Here is a 25,476-nt window from a genome sequence, read left to right as displayed (position 1 = left end):
TTGAGTTTTGGGGGGAGTTTGAGTTTTTACTCATTTGAGACCCAGCCTTCAGCTGGTCCCCAAGTCCCAGCCCTCCCTATGTGTGGGGAACGTAGAAGACTAGGAAAATGCCCAGGGGAGAGGGAGGGGTGACCTTCTAAGATACCACACACAACAGTTCCAAAACTGATCTTATCCTTCTGGTTATACTCCATTCTAGTTGAGAGTATCACCTTTCGTAGCCCAAAGGGAACCTATGTTACTGGAGACTCCTCCTCTTCAGCAGGGCCCCCTGTGGCCCTAGGACAGAGTTGTCTCTGCAGTCTAGCTCCTATCTGTGCTGGACTCATCTCCCACCATCTCCATACCTCTGCTCTCTACCTCCATCTAACCACGTGTGACACCCAGAGAACCTGGCTGCACAGACTTCACCTCCTTTTATCAAAATCTCCATACTTTTCCCTTCTGAGATCCTCTGCAACCTAACTGGACCTGCTTCTGTTTTCATCTCTGGTGACTCCTTCCCTCATCCAAGCAACAATGGGCATTTTGTCATTTTTAAACATACCATATTAAGTACTGAGTGCAAACTATGCCAGTCATTAATCTATAAACTCTGGAATACACTGAACATAAAAAGAAGGTTCCTGCTCTCACGTAACTCACATTTTAGTAGGAAGAGCCAGCGAATAAACAAGATAATTTCAGATGGTAATAAGGTGCTATGAAGACAATGATGGGGTGTATGTGTGTGTCAGGGGAGAGATGCGGGTTAGCTATTTTAAATATAGTGCTCAGGGATAGCTTGACAAGGTGACTTTTTGTTGAACGATGAAAAGGAGCCAGACAAGCAAAGATCTGGCTTAGAGTATTTGGGGCTGTTCCACGAGCACGTGAGAAAGGCTATGAGGCAAAAATTAGTTTGACAGCTTGGCATGTCCAAGGTTCCAAAACAAAGCAGGTTGGAACTTCACTTCAGTTCAGTTCAGTCGCTCAGTTGTGTCCGACTCTTTGCGACCCCAAGAATCGCAGCATGCCAGGCCTCCCTGTCCATCACTAGCTCCTGGAGTTTACTCAAACTCATGCCCATTGAGTCAGTGATGCCATCCAGCCATCTCATCCTCTGCCGTCCCCTTCTCCTGGAACTTATTACATACCTAAGAAAGGGGACAATGCCTTAGATGAGGTGGGACCAGATCACATGGGGCCTTATAGAACATGGAAAGAAGTTTGGAAATTATTTTAAGAGCAACAGGAATCTATTGAAGGATCTTGAGTGAAGGACTGACAGCTCTGATTTACCATTTTAAGATTCTGGCTCTTCCCGGAGAAGAGGTATTTTGATGGAGCAGAAGTGTAAGCCTTCAGACAGTTCCATGCCTTCAGGCTTATGCTCAGGCCATTCCTAAATCTGGAATGACAAGCTTTTACTGAGTTCCAGAGTCCCAGTTACTAGGGCCCAGGGAGCTGAGGAGGTGCCCCCTTACTCTCAGCTCTTTCAGCCCAGGTCAAACCTCATTTAGCCATCAAAAAGAGATGAACAGGTGTCTGCTTTACCTCATCAATCCCTCAGTGATTCTAAAAGACCATTCTCTAGGCGCTGGAGACTCTGAGGAGTTACCGACGAGGCCCTCCCCCGCCCTTGATGCCGTGGGACCACTTTTTTTCAGTTTCCTCCTCCATTTCCTAATTCAGCAAGTCTCGATCAAACTGTGATTGGAGTCCTGGGGCAGTGACAAACTCAGGGAGGCCCATGGGTTGGCGGGGCAGAAGACGTTTCTCCTTGAGATGAACGGGGCCACCTCGCAACTGGTAGCTCTGCCTGAACCAAAGAGCCACCAAAAAAGGGATGCGCTGCTGGCGCCAAAGCCGGATACAGACTACAACTCCCGGCAGACACTGCGTGCGGCTGCCGATCCCTCCGCTACCAATTTGCCCCGCCGGCTGTGTCCACCGCTGCCCGCCAAGGGCCAAGTCCAGGTGTTTTAGGCCCCGAAGTAGGTCTTCTTATCACATATCCGGAGAGGGACGGCTGGGAGCCCTGGAGGAGAAACGGACTTTTTTGAGGAGAAACGCGGATGCAGACCATCGAAGAGACGTTGTCCTGCAGCTCCCGATTTTCGCGCGCTTTTGGCGCGGGTGGTTGTGGGTAGCGCGCCCAGGAGGGAGAAAGAAGCCGGGGGGCTGTGACCGCGCCGCCCGCCGGGCCTGAGGGGATGGACGAGGACGATCCCCACGCCGAGGGGGCGGCAGTGGTTGCCGCGGCCGGGGAAGCGCTGCAGGCCCTGTGCCAGGAGCTGAACCTGGACGAGGGAAGCGCAGCCGAAGCCCTGGACGACTTCACTGCCATCCGGGGCAACTACAGCCTAGAGGTGAGCGGCGGCAGGTGGGGCGGCAGGACCGAGCTCGCCAGGCCCCACCCCCGCCCCGCCCCTACCCCACCCTGTGGGGCGGTGGGAGTTTCCCCACCGGGAAGGGTCTCTGCCCAGCCCGGCGCCGAGGAGTGCGAAGCTGGAAGGGAGGGTACAGATCCCATCTCACCATTTATTTTGAGGCGGGAAACCGAAGTCCGGAAAAGGAGTGGCTTTTCCAAGGTCACACGCCACTCAGGGGTCGTCCCCTGGTCTTCAGACCAGCGCCACAGACGCCTTGGGACTGCCCTTAAGTCTGTTTGAGAAACAAATACCATAACGATAAAAGCTTAAATGACTTGTGTGCCAAGACGCCGCTGCCCAACACTTTAGATGTGTAGTCTTACTTGGTTCTCTCCACAGCCCTTTGACTATGTTCTGTGATCCCCATTACCCAGATGAGGAAGCTGAACCCCAAAGAGGTTACGCCCAACGTCGTCCGGTTAATGGTGGAGCCAGACTGAGTCTGAACCATAACCTCTTTACCCTGCCGGCCCGAAATGTGGGTTGCTTTTTTTGCCGCGGCACAGCTATTTCATCAGAGCCATTTGTGCACACAGTGCTTATCTCTGGGCCCCAGATTCCTCCTCTCTCAGACGGGGATAAAAGATGGTCTTGACGCTAAACACTGTGTCTGCCTCTGAACAAAATAAATGTAAGCTATCATTAGATTTTCCCCAGCCATTCTTGCGTTAAGTCCTCACAACAGCTCTGTGACATGACAGGGCAGTGAGTATTAATCCTGTTGTCCAGGTATCAAGACCAGGAGGGTTGTGTTGCCCAGGCTCATTCTGCTAATCATCTCAGGAACCCAAACAAGCATAAGCCCAGTATAGAGGTAAAATTATGATGGAATATATTTGCAGTTACTCCAGTGGCCTCATGATCAAAAGTTTTTGTGATTTAAGAGGGCTGGATTCAGAGTGTTCTTCTGACTCATCACCCAGTAGAATAATCGCTGAGTTCAAAGGAGTTGGAAATTTGGAGTTGACTGTATGCATGTGTCAGTATATGAGGGAGAAGAAGAGAGACTCTTGTATGACTCCAGGGTAGGACTGGATAGACTGGATTAAGGACAGTCATCTGCATCTCTGGGTGACATGACTGGAAAGCTGAGGAAAGGAGGAGAAAGTAAGGGAGATTATAATTTACAGCCTCTGGATTGAAAACAAATTTTTTAGAAGTCAGAGAAAGCATTTCTGACATCCCAAGTCTTCATTTAGTCTCTCACTGAATGCGCATTACTGAGTGTAGGCTGTGTTGAAGGCATTAAACTAGGCGCCTCTTTGAGATTCTTGAATATGCCTAACTTGCGCCTACTTTCTCCATGCCAGTCCCTCTGCCTGGAAACTTCACTCCCCACTCCAGGGAAAGTTTAAGAGCTGAAAGGCAGAGTTGATCAGGATATCTTAGTTAATGTCTGACTTAATTCACAGTTGTGTTGAATTAGGATTTTGTGTTTATTCTATCTAAAGTGTTTTATTTACCTCTTCTTTGTTGGCTTTGTTTTTGGTGAAAGGCATTTTCATGTATCTGCTGCTTCCTAAGAACCTCTCTGCCCAGTCCCTATCATATCCCTCTAGTCTACCTGACAAGCTTCTGATTACCCACCCCCACTTCGCCTCTACATTTTGGTGATTTATCACCACTTACCTCTTTTGTCTCCCTCTGTGAACCCTTCTGTGACCCCTGCCCCAGTCAAAATCAGTTGCTCACTACACTATATTCTCCCATAGCACTTTATTTTCAATTCTTAAAACATGTATCTCACCAATTATAGATAATAGTATCTCTTCCTCTTAGTTCTACACTTGGAGTTTTATAAGATCAGAGTGTTTTTGTATTTTGAAGGCCTAGTATCAAGGAACTAATTTAAATACTGTAGGTGCTTTTTATTTTTAGAAAAAAAGTCGAAGTAGTAATTTTGGTTCTTAAAGTTTCTCTATATTAATAGTGTTTTCGTCTAGTAGCCTGTATCCAAAAGCTCTATAATACTTGGGTGTTATACCCAAACAATTCATTAATCAAGGCTTCTAAAAGTATTCAACTGTAAGTTTACCTGCCTCAAGCAATTAAGACTTTGCACTACTTTAGGGCAGGAACACTGGGTCTTAGATTTATTAGTAGCTACTCATTTCTGCTCACCCCTTTTGGATTATTGCAGGAAATCTTTATTAGTCATTTTTAATTTTGCTAGAGTCTGGTCTTAAAGAGAATCTGCACTACAGTATTGTGTTATGCTATGAGATTTGTGGCTAGTTTTTAATTTCATGTAAAGCTCAGCAATGAAGTCATAAAGTGAATCTAACTTCAATAGCTCAAGTCTAAAGCAGAGAGTTAGTGTTGAATTTTCAAATGTCACCTTTTTTGTAGCATTGTAAATTGAAATATCTGCTAAGATAGAGAGCGATACTTATACTGTTTTAAAGATTAGGGTAAATAATTCCCCCAATTTCTACCTCACAAAACTGACAATCTCCTTTATGTTGAACATGATAGCTATTAATTTTTATATGTGTGATTCTTTTGCCATCATTCTACTCAGTTCTTTCCTTTTCTCTGCCAAATTGATTCAAAAAGAAACAAAATGATAGAAAGGAACTTCCATATCATCAAGGCCATGACTGGTGTTATAATATTGAAAAGCTAATGCTGAGAAATTGAGAACTTTTTCAGTAATATTAGATTGGAGTATAGATGAGAGATCTATCTTTAGATTAATATCAATTTACCATATTACACAGGACTGAGAGGAATTTTATACCCATTTTTGCAACCAACTAAGCTTTCTGACCTTGGGCAAATATCCTCACTTCTCTGCCTGTTAATACAGTATGAAAATTATACCAGATAATCCTAAGATCTCTTTTGAGTCTAAAATTCAAGTGTTCTAACGAAATATATCCATTTTGCTGTTTTATCTTTTGCTTGCCAGGGAGAAGTTATACACTGGTTGGCGTGTTCATTGTATGTTGCTTGCCGCAAAAGCATCATTCCCACAGTTGGAAAGGGTATCATGGAAGGAAATTGCGTTTCACTTACCAGAATACTACGTTCAGCTAAACTAAGGTAAAGCACTTTGATTTTTCAAACATTACTTTATAAGTCCTAAATTTAACTTTAGAATTTAATTTCTCTTCATTTTAAATCATTTAGCTTCATCCCATTCTAAGTTTTTTTTCCAGTTCTCACATTCTTTCTCTGCCTTTCTTCCTCAAATTCTAACTTCAACCAAAGGCCCCTTTCTAAATCTTTTTTTTTTTTTAATTGAGTTACAATTTATAAGTCATATAATTTACTTACTTGTACAATTCAGTTATTTGGGGTATTTTTAATAGAGTTGTGTAACTATCACCACAGGCATTACAGGCATAGAGGTTTTGTTTTTGGTGGTTTTTTTTGGCTGCACCATGCAGCAGGTGGAATCTTAGTTCCCCAATGAGGGATTGAACCTGTGCCCCCTGCATTGGAAGCATGAAGTCTTAACTTCTGGACTGCCAGGAATGTTACTAAGTCCTTTAATCTATGATTTTTTTCATTAATATTTTAAGTTTGAGAATAATTTGAAGCTTTTGGAAAAGTTGCAAAAATAAGAAAATTACAAAGACCATCCATACACCCTTGACCTAGACTCACTTTTTAGTGACATTTTACTCAGTTTGCTTTATCATTTAATCTTTCTCCCTTAAATAATGTATTTTCCTCAACTACTTCAATTTAAGTAGCATCCATTATAGCCCTATACCCCCTAATATTTCAGTGTGTATTTCCTTAAATAACTATAGTGCAGTTATCCACGTCAACCATTCTGTCTCACAGCCATTCTGTTTTTCACTTTCAGTAGAGTATTAGTTAAATTATGTGAGATAGTCAACACTTTTTTTTTAATAAAATAGACTTTGTGTTAGATGATTTTACCCAACTGTAGGCTAACATAAGCATCTGAGCATGTTTAAGGTAGGCTAGGCTAAGTTGTGATGTTCAGTAGGTTTAGGTATATTAAATGCATTTTCAACTTATCATATTTTCAACTTACAGTAAAGTTGCAGGTTACATGCTATAACCCCATTTGTAAATCGAGGAAGATCTGTATACACATAAATAACATAAAGAGAGATGGATGACAAAGCAAATATGCAAAATGCAAAATTGGTGAATATTGGTGAATAAAGAAGTTCTTGTATACAATTCTTGCAACTTTTCTGTAAGTTTGATGCTATTTCAAAATAAAAAGTTTAAAGGATAAAAGGGCATGTTTAGATATATTTATGGCACATCCATATAGTGGAATAAAATCAGCTTTTAACATTATGGAAGGACGTTCATGTGAACTGATAGGAAATGATCTCCGAAATTATAGGAAAAAAGAGAAGTATAAAATATCTATTGTAGTTAGTATGGTTTCACTTGGGTGGGGAAAAAGTATTTAAGTAGGTATGTGTTCATAAATACCCTAAAACGTTCTGCAAGGATAAATAAGAAACTAGTAACAATATAATTGTGACTTTCTCTGGCTCAGCAGTAAAGAATCTGCTTGCAGTATAGAAGATCAAGGTTCAGTCCCTGGATGGGGAAGATATAATTAGTCACTAAGGCAAAGTTGGTTGCTTTAGTGGAAAAAACTGGGAAGGAGGTGATGGACAAGGAGAGATACTTTCCATCATGTATCCTTCAGTACCTTTGAAATTTTGTAATTATGTACATTACTTATTAAAAAAAGAAAAGAAAACTGCCATAGGGTAGCACGATATCCATCTTTGTATAAATATTTTTGCCTATATCTTTGACTCTCTCCTTCAGTTCAGTTCAGTTCAGTCGCTTAGTCGTGTCCGACTCTTTGCGACCCCATGAATCTCAGCACGCCAGGCCTCCCTGTCCATCACCAACTCCCGGAATTTACCCAAACTCATGTCCATCGAGTCGGTGATGCCATCCAGCCATCTCATCCTCTGTCGGTCCCCTTCTCCTCCTGTCTCCAATCCCTCCCAGCATCAGGGTCTTTTCCAATGAGTCAAGTCTTCGCATGAGATGGCCAAAGTATTGCAGTTTCAGCTTCAGCATCAGTCCTTCCAATGAACACCCAGGACTGATCTCCTTTAGGATGGACTGGTTGGCTCTCCTCGCAGTCCAAGGGACTCTTAAGAGTCTTCGCCAACACCACAGTTCAAAAGCATCAATTTTTCGGTGCTCAGCTTTCTTTATAGTCCAACTCTCACAACTATACATGACCACTGGAAAAACCAAAGCCTTGACTAGACAGACCTTTGTTGGCAAAGTAATGTCTCTGCGTTTTAATATGCTATCGAGGTTGGTCATAACTTTCCTTCCAAGGAGTAAGCGTCTTTTAATTTCATGGCTGTTATCACCATCTGCAGTGATTTTGGAGCCCAAAAAAATAAAGTCTGACACTGCTTCCACTGTTTCCCCATCTATTTCCCATGAAGTGATGGGACCGGATGCCATGATCTTAGTTTTCTGAATGTTGAGCTTTAAGCCAACTTTTTCACTCTCCTCTTTCGCTTTCATCAAGAGGCTTTTTAGTTCCTCTTCACTTTCTGCCATAAGGGCGATGTCATCTGCATATCTGAGGTTATTGATATTTCTCCCAACAATCTTGTTTCCAGCTTGTGCTTCTCCTTAGATTCTTATAAAAAACAATTTTTGAATGAAAGAATTGAGTGTTTTAAGACTTTATATTCATGTTGCCAAGTTGCCTTTAGAAAGGTAAATTACTAATACTTCTAGCACATTTCACTGTATCCTTTTCGGAGTAGCATTTTTTTTTAACAGTCCTATTGAGATATAATCCACATATCCATTTAAAGTATATAGCTCAACAGTTTTTAATATACTCACATACTGACTACAATTTTAGAACATTTTCATCACCCCAAAAAAGAAACCTCATACTCGTTAGCATTCACATGTTATACCCCCACCAAATCCCCTTCCTCTGACAACCACTAATCCACTTTCTGTCTTTTTGCCTATTCTGGACATTTCCTATAAGTAGAATCATACTGTATATGATATTTGTTTGTGATTGGCTTCTTTTAGCGTAATGTTTTTAAGGTTCATCCATGTTGTAGCATGTATCAGCATTTCATTCCTTTCTATGACTGAATAATTTTCCATTGCACGGATATAAACATTTTATCAATTTTTTGGTTGATGGACATTTGAGTTGTTTCCACTTTGGACTCTTATGAATAATGTTGCTATGAATGTGTACAACTTTTTATGTGGACATATTTCTCATTTCTCTTAGATGTATATATAAGAATTGTTGTGGTAACTCTGGTTAACCTTTTGAGGAGCTGTCAAGCTGTTTTTCAAAGTGACTATACTAGTCATTCTATGAAGATTCCAATTTATCCTCATCTTGTCAGCACTTATTATCTTTTTTTTTTTAAGATTTACTTATTTGTGCATTTATTTATTTATGGTTCTGCTGGGTCTTCGTTGCTACACAAGCTTTCTCTAGTTGAGGTGAGCAGGGGCTACTCTCTAACTGTGGTATGCAGGCTTCTCGTTGCCGTGGCTTTTGTTGTGGAGCACAGGCTCTCGAGTGCATGGGCTCATTAGTTGTGGCTCCCAGGCTCTAGACCACAGGCTCAGTAACTGTGGTTCATGGGCTTAGTTGCCCCGCAGTATGTGGGATCTTTCCAGATTAGGGATCAAACCTGTGTTCCCTGGCAGCAGATTCTTAACCACTGGACTACCAGGGAAGTTCCTGTCTTTTTTTTTTAATAGTCAAGTACCCATGAAGTGCTGTCTCATCATGGTTTTGATTTGTTTTTCCCTAATGGCTAATGATGTTGAGCATCTTTCATATGCTTTTTGGACTACTGTATTCTTTGTAATAGATTTTCAATGAAACAAAAACTCTTTTGAAAAAAATCTGTTAAGTTTACTTTGTGTTTTAATTTAGTTTAAAAAAATCACATTCATAGTTTAAGTGATATCAGTCCTATAAGGCTCTTTTGTTTGTTCTCAAACACTCTGATGTACTTTGTTCCAGGTTAAGACAGCCATTTTTGGGATAGCAATATGTACATTGGATTTATATGAGAACATATTAGTCACGGCTCTTATTTATTAAAAAAAAAAAAACAGATACCAGCTACCAACTTTGGCTCTCTTCAGGAGAAAAAAATATATATTGAAAGAATATTGAATAGCTGACAAAGTCTTTAGGATAACTTGAGAAATTAGAAAATGACCAGGAGAAAGAGAGGTTGGCTACATAAGCGAAAAGCATATCACAGAACCCATCTCTTAGGTACACAGCTTGCATGGCCAGCAGTGCTGTCCCTGGATGTTGGCAGTGTTTTTGTCCCTAGGAGCTGCTGTTGAGCTCTGTAAGAATTTACCGCTTCCTCATTTCTGTGCCATCACCTCCAGATTCAAAAACCAAACAGATATATCTAATTAAGGGCCTCAGGTTTTTTGCCTTCACCCTAAGTTCCAATGCAGCTGACCATCCTAGTAGGAAATCCTCAGACAAAGGAAAGGATAGAATTTCACATGCTGAGCATCCCTGTCTCCAACAAAGTCTTCTATAAGAGACTATAATTTTGTCAGCCAAAAAAATTTTAGTAATCTAGCTTTTTTCTTTTTTTGCTGCTCTTGATAAGAATCTTTTAAAAAAGACTCAAATTCTTAGATTTCAGTCAGCATGTCTGCAGTTTGAACTTCTACAGACAACTATCTGATGATTTCTTCCACCACCTTTAAAAAAAAATTACATGCATTATTCTGTAATATCACTAGACACTTAAATGAACTTTAACACTACAAAATTTCAGTCCAAGACCATACTAACATGGGAACATAAAAAAATGCATTTATAATTGGATAAGCCAGAATGTAGAGCCATAGTCCATTAAGTGATTTTTCTAGAAATGTTCTACCTTTTTAGGTATATATTGATATTTGATGGTAGAACCACGTGTTGTAACACAAGCACTTGAATTTTATTCCTGCCCTGTAACAGTCTGGTGCTTTGTGATCAACTTCCAGAATCTAATATTGAGACAGGCTGTCTTTCCTCAGACTAGTTTTGTGAACTCTTCAGTCTGTTGACTAACATTTACTTTGTAATTTATATGCTGAGTGTTGTCTAGGTACTACAGGGAATAAAAGAAGTAGATAGGTACTACCTGCATAGTCAAAGATATTTTATGTATTGACTGTTATTTCAGAGTTTACATTTTCACAGTGGTTCTAGGAACCAAAGTAATTTCATAGCACTTGAAATGGTGTTTTTTTGTCTCTCTTTTTTTAAAAAATAAATTCAAGAATTTTAATAAAGATTCTTAGGTATAAGTAGAGTGTCTCCTTTTCCTACCATTATATGGATTCATTTTAAATTTGCTTTTTTCTGTTTGTTTAGTTTAATACAGTTTTTTAGTAAAATGAAGAAGTGGATGGACATGTCAAACCTGCCACAAGAGTTTCGTGAACGTATAGAAAGGCTAGAAAGAAATTTTGAGGTGTCTACTGTAATTTTCAAAAAATTTGAGCCAATTTTTTTAGATATATTTCAAAATCCATATGAAGAGCCACCAAAGTTACCACGAAGCAGGAAGCAGAGGTGAGACACTTTATTCTCGTATAATTGAAATAGAAATTATGATACAAACTTATTAAGGTCATTTGCGTTTTAAAAGTCAACTTTTTAACCCCATTTAATAAACCATGATTGTCTGTCCTTTGTGAATGGGATTTTATATGTAATTTGACTTTACTACTTGCTGTATTTGCTGTTTCAATTTTTAAGTGACAAATGTGGAATGATTTTAGTAAGTTAGATAAAAAGTACGTTCCCCCACCCCTTTTTTAGGAGGATTCCTTGCAGTGTTAAAGAGCTCTTTAATTTCTGCTGGACACTGTTTGTATATACTAAGGGTAAGGTGACACTTTCAGTTGTTTTATATTTCTCTTGTGGGAACTCAGTGCTATTTGACATGGAAGGTTCCTGGGTTTTATGTCTCTCTTTTCTTGTAAAGGTAATTTTCGTATGATTGGAGATGATTTAGTAAACTCTTATCATTTACTTCTGTGCTGCTTGGATCTGATTTTTGCCAATGCCATTATGTGCCCAAATAGACGAGAGTTGCTAAATCTGTCATTTAAAGGTAAGACCTTATTTATTTTTGAAAACTGATAATCAATTTTTAGAAAAAGAGTATTAAAAGTCGATCATATTCTTTTTTCCATCCATTGTTTCTTATACCCTGTCAAACTAGGTTTACCATCTAATTTCCAAACTGCTGACTTTCGGGCTTCTGAAGAACCTCCCTGCATCATTCCTGTACTGTGTGAACTGCATGATGGACTTCTGGTAGAAGCCAAAGGAATAAAGGAGCATTACTTTAAGCCATATATTTCAAAACTCTTTGATAGGAAGGTACTATACTTACATTTAAATGATTCAGCTCCTGTGGGTCAGCAGTAGCAGCCTTCAGGAGAAAACCAGTATTTTAAGCAAGTTATTAACGTTATAGTCCTCGGGCTCAAGCTCCCAGGTTTCAGTCTCTGCTGTGATGCAGTCCTGGCCTGTGATTTTCTATGATGTGCAAAAGTGAGCTTTGGAAGAATGTGATCAACCGTATGTTCTGTTAACTAAATGCACAGCCAGAGGCATCTGTAGGAGGTTCTGATAGAGAATTAATGAAGAACAAACATCAGAGTAAGCCTAAGGAAAAGCAGGAGGTCAGAGTAAGTTAGTTTATTGCCACAATTTGAATACTGTTTACACAATTTGCTGTTTACTAAAAGTAGGATGATATATAACAGCTGTAGCTTTAATTCCATATGAGTAGAGCAGAGAGTCCCTTACAGTTTTATAGTTACTTATGGGCTACCTACATGCATTATAGATTTTTTTCTCAATAATTTTCCTTGCTGTTTCTATATTCATAAATTGACTTTTTCTTTTGGGTCTCAGTTTATTTCCCCAACATTGAGCCATGTAATCCAGGTAGAACTTGAATTTTCTCTTTGGTTTAAACAAAAAAGAAAGGGATATGGATTAGGTCATCACTAACTGGGTTCTTCTCTTATGTATACTTTTGTATCTAGTCTTATCTTTCAATAAACAAATATTTATGTGTATATACACAATATATATATTTCTGTGTATGTGTGTATGTATACTCAAAATATCTCTTTCTAAAATTTTAATCTCCAGCAAAGTAAACTTTAAAGGAACTAAAGGATTTTGTCTGTTGTGCTCTGTAGAAGCAGTGCACTAGTGGCATCTGGGTATGGTGACCATACATCTTGGTTTGCCTGGGTTATCTGGATTTTGGCTGTTGGTTTGACATAATTACTAGAATGTCTTCTTTTTTTCACTCCAGAAGTATCCTTGTTTGAACAGTGGTTCTCTTGCCCATGGGCCACAGACAGTTTATTTGTCCTGTTTAAGGTGTTCTACATTTTTATTTTGTTCAATTTTTAGCTTACACATAAATACCTTTTATGTGAAAATTTAAAAAAAATCAGAGTTGGCAGTATTGGTAACTACATAGGTAACGATTGTCAAGCTCAATAACGACTACCTCTTAGGACAAGGAAGTGTGCTTTCTGCCCTCCTCATGTATGTATGTTCAACCCTGACCCCTGAAAGCATTTGAGTTTACAATCCCTGATGTTTGAAAACCTAAGAGTAGTGTGGATACACAGACAATATTAATAACAGTGTAATTTTCCTTTCTCACCAGTTGTTAGTCACTCCATCGTGTCTGACTCTTTGTGACCCCATGTAGCCTGCCAGGCTCTTCTGTCCATGGGGATTCTCCAGGCAAGAATACTGGAGTGGTTTGCCATTTTCTTCTTCTCACCAGTAACAGTAGCTATATTCCTTTCAAATCTTTTGCTTGTCTGACACATACCATCATTCAATAACTGTTAGTTTCCATTCTTTATAGACAGTCTTTAAAATTGGACAGCTTTCATCAGAATCATTTGGGGAATTTGTTAAAACTACTGCCTTAGTTTAGGCTTTGAGGTCTGTCAAGTCTGCCTTTTTAACAAGTTCGCCTACATGATTGTTAGGTCACTAAAATTTGGAAACCACTGCTATGGATAGACTACATTCAAGGTATTTTGAAATCTTGACGTTAAATGTTTTTTAATATTTTATTTGCATACTAAATAGGAGTTACTGGTCTGAAAAAAAAATAATTCTGTTTTGTGTTTATGTGTGTTAATTTAGGTAAATGTAATGTCCTTGTGTGTACATTCATATGCTTACTTACATAATGTCACAATGACTTTTTCTTCCCAGATTTTAAAGGGTGAATGCCTTCTGGACCTTTCCAGTTTTGCTGATAATAGGTAATTATCTAGCACTAAAAGTATCAGGCATATCATATACAGTCAATAATGATTTGTTGCAGTTGGTTAAGTGATATGTTGTATCAAGTTAACAGCTCCAAATTCAAATTCTGGTTTCTTCTGCATTGGTTGCATTCAGTGAGTAATACTGCTAAACCTTGTAGTCTTAAATTTATTTTCAGAAACCATTGGCCCTTAAAAATATCTGCTCTCCTGAGAAACTCATGAACAGACCCAATGACTTCTGTATTCGAGTTTATATTCTTTCACTAATCAAATATTGGCAAATTCAGAATGTACTTATATTTCAAGGCCACACACAATTGTTTCCTCAATGATCAGGACTTAATTAGGTTCAACTAGTTTTCAGATTAAGTACAGATTCTTTTCAGTCACCTTGCAAAGTAATTTATTGCCATATATGTGAACGTGAAGAATGTCCATGATCAGAGAGAAACCTCAGATATTGTTAGATGGGCAGAGTTAATAAAAGCTAGAAAGTCATGAGCTTTTCTATGCTATGGAGTCAAAATCTATCTTCAAGATAAATCCATGGTGTAACTTAGTTGTATCCTAGGAGCTTAAAAGAATTCTCTTTTCAGCAAAGCAGTGAACAAGGAATACGAAGAATATGTTTTAACTGTTGGTGACTTTGATGAGAGGATCTTTTTGGGAGCAGATGCAGAAGAGGAAATTGGAACCCCTCGGAAGTTCCCTGGTGACGGCTCATTAGGGAAACTGACAGCACAGGCTAATGTGGAGTGTAACCTTCAACATCACTTTGAAAAAGTAATATAACCTCGCCTGGCCTCAGTCTTGAATGATCTTTTTCTGTGTGTGTGTGTTTCTACTAACAGCAGAAAAGTGAAGAAAGTGAAAGATGCTTAGCTATGTCTGACTTTTTGCAAACTCAGGGACTATACAGTCCACGGAATTCTCTAGGCCAGAATACTGGAGTGGTTAGCCTTCCTCTTCTCAAGGGGATCTTCCCAACCCAGAGGTCGCACCCAGGTCTCCTGCATTGCAGGTGGATTCTTTACAGCTGAGCCACAAGGGAATCCCAACAGCAGAAGCATCTTTCAAGTTAAATCTTGAATTTCTTCTACTAATTCATATTTCCCATGAAAACTTTAAAGAATAATTTTCAAAACTATAGCATATAGTATTTTTGCCTCATTTCTTGCTATTTTTCATATATGGATATTTTCCCAGAATGTCTGGATTTTCAGTAGACTATGTGTCTTTGGATGTGAAGACATAACTTTTTTCCTGTTTTTTTCTTTGTATCACTTTAGCTGCTGTTTTCTTGCTTTAAAATTTGCTTTCCTACCATGAGAAACTATGTGCTTTTCTCAAACATCAGCCATATTACTCTGGATTTGATTGTTAATAGCCAAGGCTTAATTCTCTGTTTATGTGTTAGGTGAGTTGGAGTATAAGGTCTCCTAGAAAATTCATAGAAACCTAAGTTTTAGTCCCAGCACTTCCATTACCTTTGTCAGCTGTTTCTTCGCATGTAAAATGAAAATGTGCATGCTATATTTCAAATGAATGTTAAGATAAAATGAGATTGTAGATAGAAAGCACTGTGAAAAAGTGTTATTCAGAGATAGGATGTTATTAGCATAATATTGCTAAAAATGTGGTAGGTAACCAGAAGAGGGGGGAAAATTAACCTCCTGAACATGAATAGAGAGTATGATATCTGTACTAAATTAAATATGTAATTTAGTAATTTTTAATGTCATATATTTTTCTTTTCTGTCAGAAAACATCATTTGCGCCTTCTACCCCATTGACAGGACGGCGATATTTAAGAGAAAAAGAAGCAGTCATTACTCCTGTTGCTTCAGCCACGCAAAGTGTGAGCCGATTACAGAGTATTGTAGCTGGATTGAAAAATGCACCAAGTGAACAACTTACAAATATTTTTGAGTGAGTATGATACTATTTTTTTCCAAGTTTTCCAATCTAATTTTAAATTAGATTCTATATTTCATTCTGTTTTCAGTACTTCTGAATTCTGGAGATAATGGATTTACATCTGACAAGTTTTACTATACCATTTCAATCACAAAGTATATTGACCTAAAATCAGGTAGAAATACTATTAAAAATTACATATAAATTTTATTTCATATTATTATAGACTTTGAAGATTAAATGCATCTTAATGGTTATGTAGCTCTAACATTCCACTCTGATAACACCCCTAATTTACACATTACTGTTTTTGTTTTGTTTTTTAAATGGATTCAATCTAAATGTCCATCAAATGGAAGACTGGTTACATATTGATGGTACAGCCATGAAATGGAATTTTAAGCAGTTGTTGGAAAAAAAGAGACATAGTTTGTAGTAAAGATGATAAAATGAAGCCAGACCAGAGAAACTTATTCCCTAATACCTAATGAAATAACAGAATAATAAAAATCAGCAAACTATCAGCAGCAACCAAATGAAGAGAAGGATATTTCATGCTATAATTTTCCAAAGTGATGGTCAAGAAAGGAAATGGATGCTCCTAATATGCCCCACCCCCAAGAAGCATTAGTGAGGGAAAAGGGTTTGTTAACAGGATCTTGAAAATGCTCATTAATACTCTAGATATGGAGGGAAACAAATGGAGTGAGTAGGTAGATGGGCAAAAAGTCGTATTACTAGAAACCTCCCCAAGTGAAAGTCCCTCTGTACCACCAAGATAGCAGCAGAAGTATGAAAATTCCTTAGGGCCTTCCATTTTCTGAGGTTCCTACCTGATTTGTGGTGAGATCCTCATAAAACTGGAAGGTGTCCCTGATCTAGGTATAGTGAACCCTGGAATGGGAATATTTAACTAAATCTTAGAAGAGAAAGAAAAGCCCTGGTCCTCTAACAAAAGCTGAACCTAGCACCATCTATGTTGTACTTCCAGTCCCCAAACCTCAGTCTACAGAAAAGTGGACAGAGCATTCATCCCCAGCTTCAACCACAGCTCAGAAGATAAGCAGATGGCAGGGAAAGTAGGAAGACTCATAGCATCTGATCTACCCTCACAGGATTTGAATAAATAGATCTGGACCGAGCTGTCCATTTAATGTGAACAAGTTAAAAAGAAACGGCAAAGTAACTATGCAGACTTTTAAAAATCAATATACTTATTTATTTATTTATTGGCTGTGTTGGGACTTGGTTGCAGCATATAGGATCTTTGTTGAGGCATTGCAGTACATGGACTCTGTAGTTGTGGTGTGTGGGCTTAGTTGCCCCATGGCATGTGGGATCTTAGTTCTCTGATTAGGGATCAAACACCACAAGACTGATTCTAAATACTGAACCAACAGGGAAGTCCCTGTGCAAACATTTTAAAGCACAAGAGAAGGAAGGAAGGAAGAAAATGTGGAATGCAAAAGACAACCTGGAAATAAATAATGGAAAGACATTCCATGTCTATGGATTATAAGATTTAATATTGTTAAAATGTCCACATTACCCAAAGCAATCTAGAGAATCAGTACAATCCCTATCAAAACCCAATGACATTTCTTACAGAAATAGAAAAAAAAAAAAATCTAACATTCATAAGGAATTTTGAAGGACTTCTAATAACCAAAATAATCTTGAGAAAAAAGCTGGAGGGCTCACACATCTTATTTCAAAAACACATTATAAAGCTATAATAATGAAATCAGTATGGTATTGTTATAAAGACAGACATGTAGACTAGACATGGAATAGACTGGCATCCCAAAATGCAGCTTCATGTATATCATCAACTGATCTTTGACAAGGGTGCCAAGACCACACTATGGGGAAAACTGGATATCCACAAGCAGAAGAATGAAAAAAGGACTTATTTACATATACAGAAGTTACTTTCAGTTCAGTCGCTCAGTCGTGTCCAATTCTTTGTGACCCCATGAATCGCAGCACGCCAGGCCTCCCTGTGCATCACCAACTCCCAGAGTTTACTCAAACTCATGCCTATTGAGTCAGTGATGCCATCCAGCCACCCCATCCTCCATCATCCCCTTCTCTTCCTGTCCCCAATCCCTCCCAGCATCAGGGTCTTTTCCAGTGAGTCGACTCTTCGCGTGAGGTGACCAAAGTATTGGAGTTTCAGCTTCAGCATCAGTCCTTCCAGGACTGATCTCCTTTAGGATGGACTGGTTGGATCTCCTTGTAGTCCAAGGGACTCTGAAGAGTCTTCTCCAATACCACAGTTCAAAAGTATCAATTTTTCTACGCTCAGCTTTCTGCACAGTCCAACTCTCACATCCATATATGACCACTGGAAAAACCATAGCCTTAGATACCTATTATAGGTGGAATCATGTAGCATTTGTGTTTGGCTGGATTCAATTAGTATAACTTCTTCAAGGTTCATCCATGTTGTAGTATATAACAGGATTTTAAGACTGGATAATATTCCATTATTTCTATATATAGACACACACACACACACACACACACACCCACAGTTTATCTATTCATTCATCAGTGGACCTGTAGGTTGTTTCCACATCTTGGCTGTTGTGAATAATGCTGCAGTACACTTAGGTCTCTTTGAGATATCTCCATGCGAAAAAATGAAGGTGGGATTTTATCTTATGCTTTTTACAGAAGTTAACTCAAAATGGATTAAAAACCTAAACATGAGACCTGAAACTATACAGCTAGAAGGAAAAATTGGTGAAAAACTTTGCGGCATTGAAATAGGCACTTATTTCTTGGATATGACATCAAAAGTATAGGTGACAAGCAAAAATAGACAAATGGGACTACATCATACTTAAATATTTCTGTATAGCATTGGAAATAATAGGATGAAAGGCAGCATACTGGAATGCTTGCTTGCTTCTGCATGCTGAATCATGTTTGACTCTTTGTGACACCAAGGACTATAGCCTGCTAGGCTTCTACATCCATGGGATCATCCCAGCGAGAATAATGGAGTGGGTTGCCATTTCTTTTTCCAGGGGATCTTCCCAGCTCAAGGATCCAACCCATGTCGCCTGTGGCTCCTGCATTGACAGGCAAATTCTTTACCCCTGAGCCACCTGGGAAGCCTTACTCAATTGAAAAATGAAAGTGTTAGTTGCTTAGTCGTGTCTGACTCTTTGCAGTCCTGTGGGCTGTAGCCCTCCAGGCTCCTCTGTCTTTGAAATTCTACAGGCAAGAATACTGGGTTGCCATTTCCTTCTCTAGGGAATCTGACCCAGGGATCAAACCCAGGTGTCCCACTTTGAGGGCAGATTCTTTACCATCTGAGCCACCAGGGAAGCCCTATACTAGAATAGGAGAAAATAATTGCAAACTGTATGTCAGATAGGTTAATAGCCAGAGTATATAAAGAATTCCTACAACCCCCCCCCAAAAAAAGTGAAAAACACTTCATTTTAAGAGGGCAAAAGACTTGACATTTCTCCAAAGAAGACATACAAATGGCCAAAAAGCATATGAAGAAAATTTTCAATGTCATTAATCATCACATAAATGCAAATGAAAACCACAGTGAGATATCACCTCATACCCATTAGAAAGACCACTATCAAAAAAACAACAAGTGTTGATGAGTATTAGAACTGGTGTTCTGTTGCTGGGATTTTAAATGGTGTAGCTGGTATAGAAAATAATATGGAGATTTCACAAATAATTAAAAATAGAATTTTTATGACCTAGCAATCCCACTTTTGGGTATATTTTCCAAACAGTTGAAAACAGGATCTCAAAGAGATATTTGCATACCCAAGTTCATTGCAGCATTACCTTCAAGAGTTCTAGAGATCTACTGTACACTAATGTGTACATAGCTAACAAAATGTACAGTTAAAAATGAAGAGGGTGAGTTTGTTATTTGTTTTACGACATAATGAAGTAAAAAAGCCTAGTTTGAAGAAAATAAACCTCGAAGTATAGCTTTGCGTTAGAAGAACTCAGTAAGAACAAAGTGTTTTTGCCATGTATGCTACCTGCCTTTCTACACATGATGCTGGTCCGTTTGAATATGGGATTGGGAATTCTGAACCCTGTGCTTGTTATTTGGCTTTGGGCAAGTCACATTCTTTCTCATAGACTTGGATTTGTCATTTCTGAATTAAGACCTGTATTCTGTGGTAGAATGATATTAACAGAGTTAATAATATAATATAAAAGTAACAGGGTTAATTGCTTCTGGCCAGATATCTTCCTTTTTGATGCTACATTTTTTTTTACATATTATTCTTTTGATTTTGGTAAAAATTACATGCAGTTTATTTTTACACCACAATATATACATAAACACTGCCCATCATCTAGTTTTTAAAATCAGGTTTATTGAAGTATAGCTCAGTTGGTAAAGAACCCACCTGCAATGCAGAAGACCCCGGTTCAATTCCTGGGTTGGGAAGATCCGCTAGAGAAGGGATAGGCTACCCACCCCAGTATCATTGGGCTTCCCTTGTGGCTCAGCTGGTAAAGAATCTGCCTGCAGTGCGAGAGACCTGGGTTTGATCCCTGGGTTGGGAAGATCCCCTGAAGAAGGGAAAGGCTACCTTTCTGGTAGTATTTTGGCCTGGAGAATTCTATGGAGTATATAGTCCACGGGGTCTCAAAGAGTCAGACATGACTGAGCAACTTTCACTTCACTTCACTTGAAGTATAATTTGTATATGAGAGTCATCCTTTTTACTGTACAGTTGTATGAGATTTGACAAATGCATACAGATGTATCATCACCATGATGATTAAGACATAGAACAGTCCCCCCAAATTTATGTGCCTTTATATTCAATCCCTATACCATCCCCAGCCTCTGGAAACCACTGATATGTTTTCTGTCCTTATAGTTTTGCCTTTCTAGAATTTCATATGAATAGAAGCATAATATAGAGGACATAGACTCCACTAATGTTGAAATTCTAAAACAGTATGCCAAATGATTATATTTAAAGGCTGTAGATTAGTTTGAAATATCCTGTTTACATATCCAGGTTTACAACTTAAAATAGGACTTTGGTCACTAAAAACCTGACTAATTCTTGAAAGAAGACATGTTGGTAGTCTGGTTTGTTTTTTCCTGGTCATTAGGTTCCTTTTGTGTTTTATAGGTCTTGTATGCGTAATCCTATGGAAAATATTATGAAAATAGTGAAAGGAATAGGAGAGACTTTCTGCCAACACTATACTCAATCAACAGATGAACAGCCAGGATCTCACATAGGTAAGGAGGCAAAACTGAAATTGATACAGCATTGAAAGTAGACTGTCCCAAGAAAAATAGAAATCCAAGTTTCTCCTTCCCTGCAGTTTTTAATATATCAGATTTAAGTTTATGTAAATTAAATTTTGTTCTTTAGTTATTAACAGCTACATTTCATTTTAGCACATTTTCTTTTCATTTTCCCTCATAGACTTTGCTGTAAACAGACTAAAGCTTGCAGAAATTTTGTATTATAAAATATTAGAGACTGTAATGGTACAGGAAACACGAAGACTTCATGGAATGGACATGTCAGTAAGTAAATTCACTCTACCAGCCGCTGGCAAGTTCCATAAATCCTAAGCCTCGAAGCAGTGTGTTGAGAGGCTCTGTAGTTCATTGTAGGTGGTTCGTGGTCAGCAAGCAGTTAATGGCACACTTAGCCATAATGACATGTTAATTGGCCTTCATTGTCTTTGGCACACCCAGTACTAGCCACCTCTTAGCAGAAATGTGGAACGTGTAAAATTTGTTTTTGGTACACCATCATCATCTTTCCCCTTCAGGTCCATTGTTTGTCCTTCATTCCTAGTTGACTAATGTTGAAACCCCCCTATTCCCTGCAACTATTAAGCCAACTGATAACTTAAATATGTGGCCATACCTCTCAGGGATTTTTAATTTTTTTTTTCTCTTTTTTTTTTTTCTCCAGGGATTTTTAAGGAATAAAATTGAGCATTTTTTTTTTAATTGCCCCATTTTCTTTGGACGTTTGATTAAGTTGGATCGCTCTCTCCAATAGCTCAGTAAAGAAATTTTTCTAAAAGGTCAATCCTAGCATATGATCTTTGTTTCCTCCTTCTCCACGCTCTTGTCACTTTTGGAGCCTTCTGACCTTAATTTCCAATAAGAACAAGTTGATGTTTGGGGGCACTGCTTTAACTGTTAAAATTTCTTTGTGTTTGCACCCTGGAAGCTTTCTTCTGTGTTGGTTCCCCATTTTTACTGGATTCCATGTTTTTATTTTTTGCGGTTTACTATTATTTGATGGAGCATAGGCTCCCATAGCCTCCTAAGAAAGAAGTAAATTTTCAGCTTTTTATTTTGAAATAATTATAGATTCACAGAAAGTTGCAAAAATAGTACAAAGGATCTCATGTATTCATTTGTCCCCAGTGGTTACATTTTATATAGTATGATATCAAAACCAGGAAATTGACATTGGAACAATGTATGTCGCTCCCTTTACTATTGTCTTACATGTGTAGATGAGGTCAGTTCAGTTCAGTTCAGTCGCTCAGTCATGTCCAACTCTTTGTGACCCCATGAATCGCAGCACGCCAGGCCTCCCTGTCCATCACCAACTCCCGGAGTTGACTCAAACTCATGTCCATCGAGCTGGTGATGCCATCCAGCCATCTCATTCTCTGTCATCCCCTTCTCCTCCTGCCCCCAATCCCTCCCAGCATCAGGGTCTTTTCCAATTAGTCAACTCTTCGCATGAGGTGGCCAAAGTATTGGAGTTTCAGATTCAGCATCAGTCCTTCCAATGAACACCCAGGACTCATCTCCTTTAGGATGGACTGGTAGATGAGGTAACCACCACCAAAATTAAGATACAAAATTGTTCTGTCATCATAAAGATCTCCCTCATGTTACCCCTTTTTAGGTGACACTCCTCTCTTTAGCCACTAATTTGTTTTTTGTATCTATACTTTTATAATACTCTGTGAGTTCATTTTGTTTATATTTGTTGAGGTTTATGACTCAGGAATAGTTTGTCTTGGTGAATGTTCTGGGCTCTTAAAAAGAGTATGTGCTGTATTTGGGTGAAGTGTTCTGTAAATGTCAGTTCTGTCTTTTTGGTTAATGGTATTGTTAAATTCTTCTACATTCTTGCTAATTCTTGGTCTAGTTCTATCAGTTAGTGAGAGGAGATAAGGGTATTGAAGTTTCCAAATGAAACTAAATTTATCTGTTTGTCCTTTCAGTTCTGTTAGATTTTTTAAAATTCATATATTTTGAAGCTCTGCTCTTTGAATGCATAGACATTGAGGTTACTGTCTTCTTGGTGAATTAATCATTTTATTATGACAGAATATCCCTGTCTGAGTCTGGTAATTATATTTGTTCTGAAGGCATCTGGCTGATGTTTATATATAGCCACTTCTGCTTTCTTTTGGTTAATGTTTGTATGATACAAGTGTATGTAGATTTTTTGTGCTTCACTTTTTTGTACTTCACAGATAGTGAGTTTTTAATAAAGGTTTGTGACAACACTGTGTCAGGCTTGTTGGTGCTGTTTTTCTAATAGCATTTTCTCACTTCATTTCTCTGTGTGACATTTTGCTAATTCTTGCAGTATTGCAAACTTTTTCACTATTACTGAATTTATTATAGTGATCTGTGATTAGTGATCTTTGATGTTTTATTGCAAAAAGATTACGATTCATTGAAGCCTCAGATGATAACATTTTTTAGTAATAAGTACTTTTTAATTTTTTTTAGACATGATGCTATTTTACACTTAATAGACTATAGTATAGTGTAAACATAGCTTTTATATGCATTGGGAAACCAAATAATTTGTGTGACTCACGTTACTGTGGTATTTGCTTTATTGCATATTTATTGCAGTGGTCTAGAACCTGGTATGCCTATATATCTTTTTCTGCTCTTACTTTCATTCTACCTGTATCATCCTTTGAAATTAGTTTCTTATAGGCAGTGTATAGTTGAGTCACATTGATATACTATGTCAGGCTCCTTCTTTTAATAGATATTAGCTTACATTTAATTGTTACTATGTTAAGAGCATAAGTCTACTATTTTATTTTTTGTTTTCTGTTTTTTTTGTTTGTTTGTTTGTTTTCTTTTTCCTACCTTCCCATGGATTACTTTGAACATTTTTAGAGTATATACCTTTGTATTAAATTTTTTTTTAGTGGTTACTCTAGGTATTACAGTATACATACATAATTTCACAATCCACTGTTATAAACATTTTATCAGCTTAAGGGTGGAAACCTTACCTTGCTTAAAATTTCTTTTTAAAAACTGCATGAATGTTTTATTTTAAACTCATACTTGATTAATAGTTGTCTGTATATAAGATTCTGGAATGACAATCATTTTCATTTCTGATTTTGAAGGCATTGCCCCATTATCTTCTAGATCCCAAGATTGCTAATTAAAAGTCCAGTGGCGTTCTAATTCTTTGTATTAGTACGTGACCTGTTTTTACTTTCTGGAATCTCAGTATGGGAGGCTTTCCTTGAATGTTGGATTATTCCTCAAATGTTAGATTATACCCTTGTCTTTCAATTGGAGACTTTCCTCAAATGTCTTCTTTTTGAATGCGTCACTAAAAATGAGACATTAATAAACCCTTATGTTGATAAAACAGTTTGGGTCAAAACTGTGCACAAGAGTGAGAATAAAAGTCTAGAGGCCTCGAGTGATCATGTAGTATAGGGACCCTCAACTGCTGGTATCTTTAAGACTTATCTGAAGTATTTTGATTTGTCTAGAGAAGTATCTGCTAATCTCTTGCCTGGCTGTTGGTGTTATGAAGCAGAGCACAGAAGGGAAAGTTGGTCTCAAATCCAGTCTGCAGGCTTTCACCTAAAACCCCAGTCTCTTCTTTACCTGGTGTTCTGAGCTCTGATTCTCTCTAGTTCAGTTTTTGTAGACTAATTCTCTAGACTAGAGGCCTATTATCTGAATCCTTAGAGTGGATGTTGTGTGGGAACCTGAAGAGTTCTATCTTAATACTATAAACTTGCAGATCACCCATCCATGTCAGCCCCTGCCTAATAACCTCTACTTTCCATTCTGCCTGTGCCTTCAGTTGCTGTGTTTTTCTCAGGTTGTATGGAGCAAATTCATTTAAGTGTCTCTAGTCAGGCCCTTATATTTGACCATCCTGCTTTCTGCTGGGTAATTTGTCATTCTTTCATCCACCTTCAGTTTACATATACAGTTTGTAGTTATAGGTAACTCCTTGTTTTATCCAGGGTATTTTCTATTTCTTATTCTCTTTGTTGACTTGGAGTGGTATTTTTAAGAAGGATGGCAAAAATACTATTTATAAAACTGAAAACTTATGTTAAATTTTAAACTCAGTGGTAAAATAGGACTTTATCTTCTTAGTAAAATGTTTCTTTCTCTGAACTTCTAAAAAGTCTTAGCTATGATATACTATATCTTTGACTTTAGTGTTCGATTAATAAACAGTGCCCTGATGTCGAGAAAACAGGTGACACAAAATTCATTTAAATAAAGGAGCCAATTCTTATGCTTGTCTCTTCATGGGAATATTAGTTATTTTATTATTTGCTCCACTTTCAAAGTAGATTGTTGTTTATGCCTCATTTACATTTAACATCTACCACTGACCAAGATTATATCTTACAAGAAAACTCTTATTAATCACTTTAAAAACTTGAAGTTTTATCTGTATTAATCTAGTATAATGTAATATGCTCTTAGATAAGTTATAATATGATTTGAAACTTATGTAAGTTATTCTTTCTTGTTTCTGTAGTCCTCTTTATATAATGGCAGAGGCTAAAATCCTGA

At 38.0% G+C, this 25,476-nt stretch overlaps 1 protein-coding gene across 2 annotated transcripts in view; it reads left to right on the top strand.

Annotated features, from left to right (window-relative positions):
* Positions 1-1,925: 1,925 nt before the first annotated feature.
* Positions 1,926-25,476, top strand: part of RBL1 (RB transcriptional corepressor like 1) — a 59,722-nt gene continuing 36,171 nt past the window's right edge. The window contains exons 1-11 of one of the 2 annotated variants that reach the window (XM_065921963.1): positions 1,926-2,351; positions 5,326-5,459; positions 10,786-10,986; positions 11,236-11,300; positions 11,402-11,530; positions 11,642-11,802; positions 13,684-13,733; positions 14,336-14,522; positions 15,502-15,668; positions 20,804-20,916; positions 21,107-21,210. In XM_065921963.1, the coding sequence (XP_065778035.1) occupies positions 2,196-2,351; positions 5,326-5,459; positions 10,786-10,986; positions 11,236-11,300; positions 11,402-11,530; positions 11,642-11,802; positions 13,684-13,733; positions 14,336-14,522; positions 15,502-15,668; positions 20,804-20,916; positions 21,107-21,210 (1,467 nt within the window). In that variant the 5' untranslated portion in view covers positions 1,926-2,195. The remainder of the gene's footprint in view (positions 2,352-5,325; positions 5,460-10,785; positions 10,987-11,235; positions 11,301-11,401; positions 11,531-11,641; positions 11,803-13,683; positions 13,734-14,335; positions 14,523-15,501; positions 15,669-20,803; positions 20,917-21,106; positions 21,211-25,476) is intronic. The other variant, XM_065921962.1, reaches the window with a different exon arrangement.

Source organism: Muntiacus reevesi, chromosome 2, assembly GCF_963930625.1.
Source record: "Muntiacus reevesi chromosome 2, mMunRee1.1, whole genome shotgun sequence".
Lineage (NCBI taxonomy): Eukaryota > Metazoa > Chordata > Mammalia > Artiodactyla > Cervidae > Muntiacus > Muntiacus reevesi.
The sequence above is the reverse complement of the archived record's forward strand: the minus strand, read 5'-3'. Positions and strand labels throughout refer to the sequence as shown.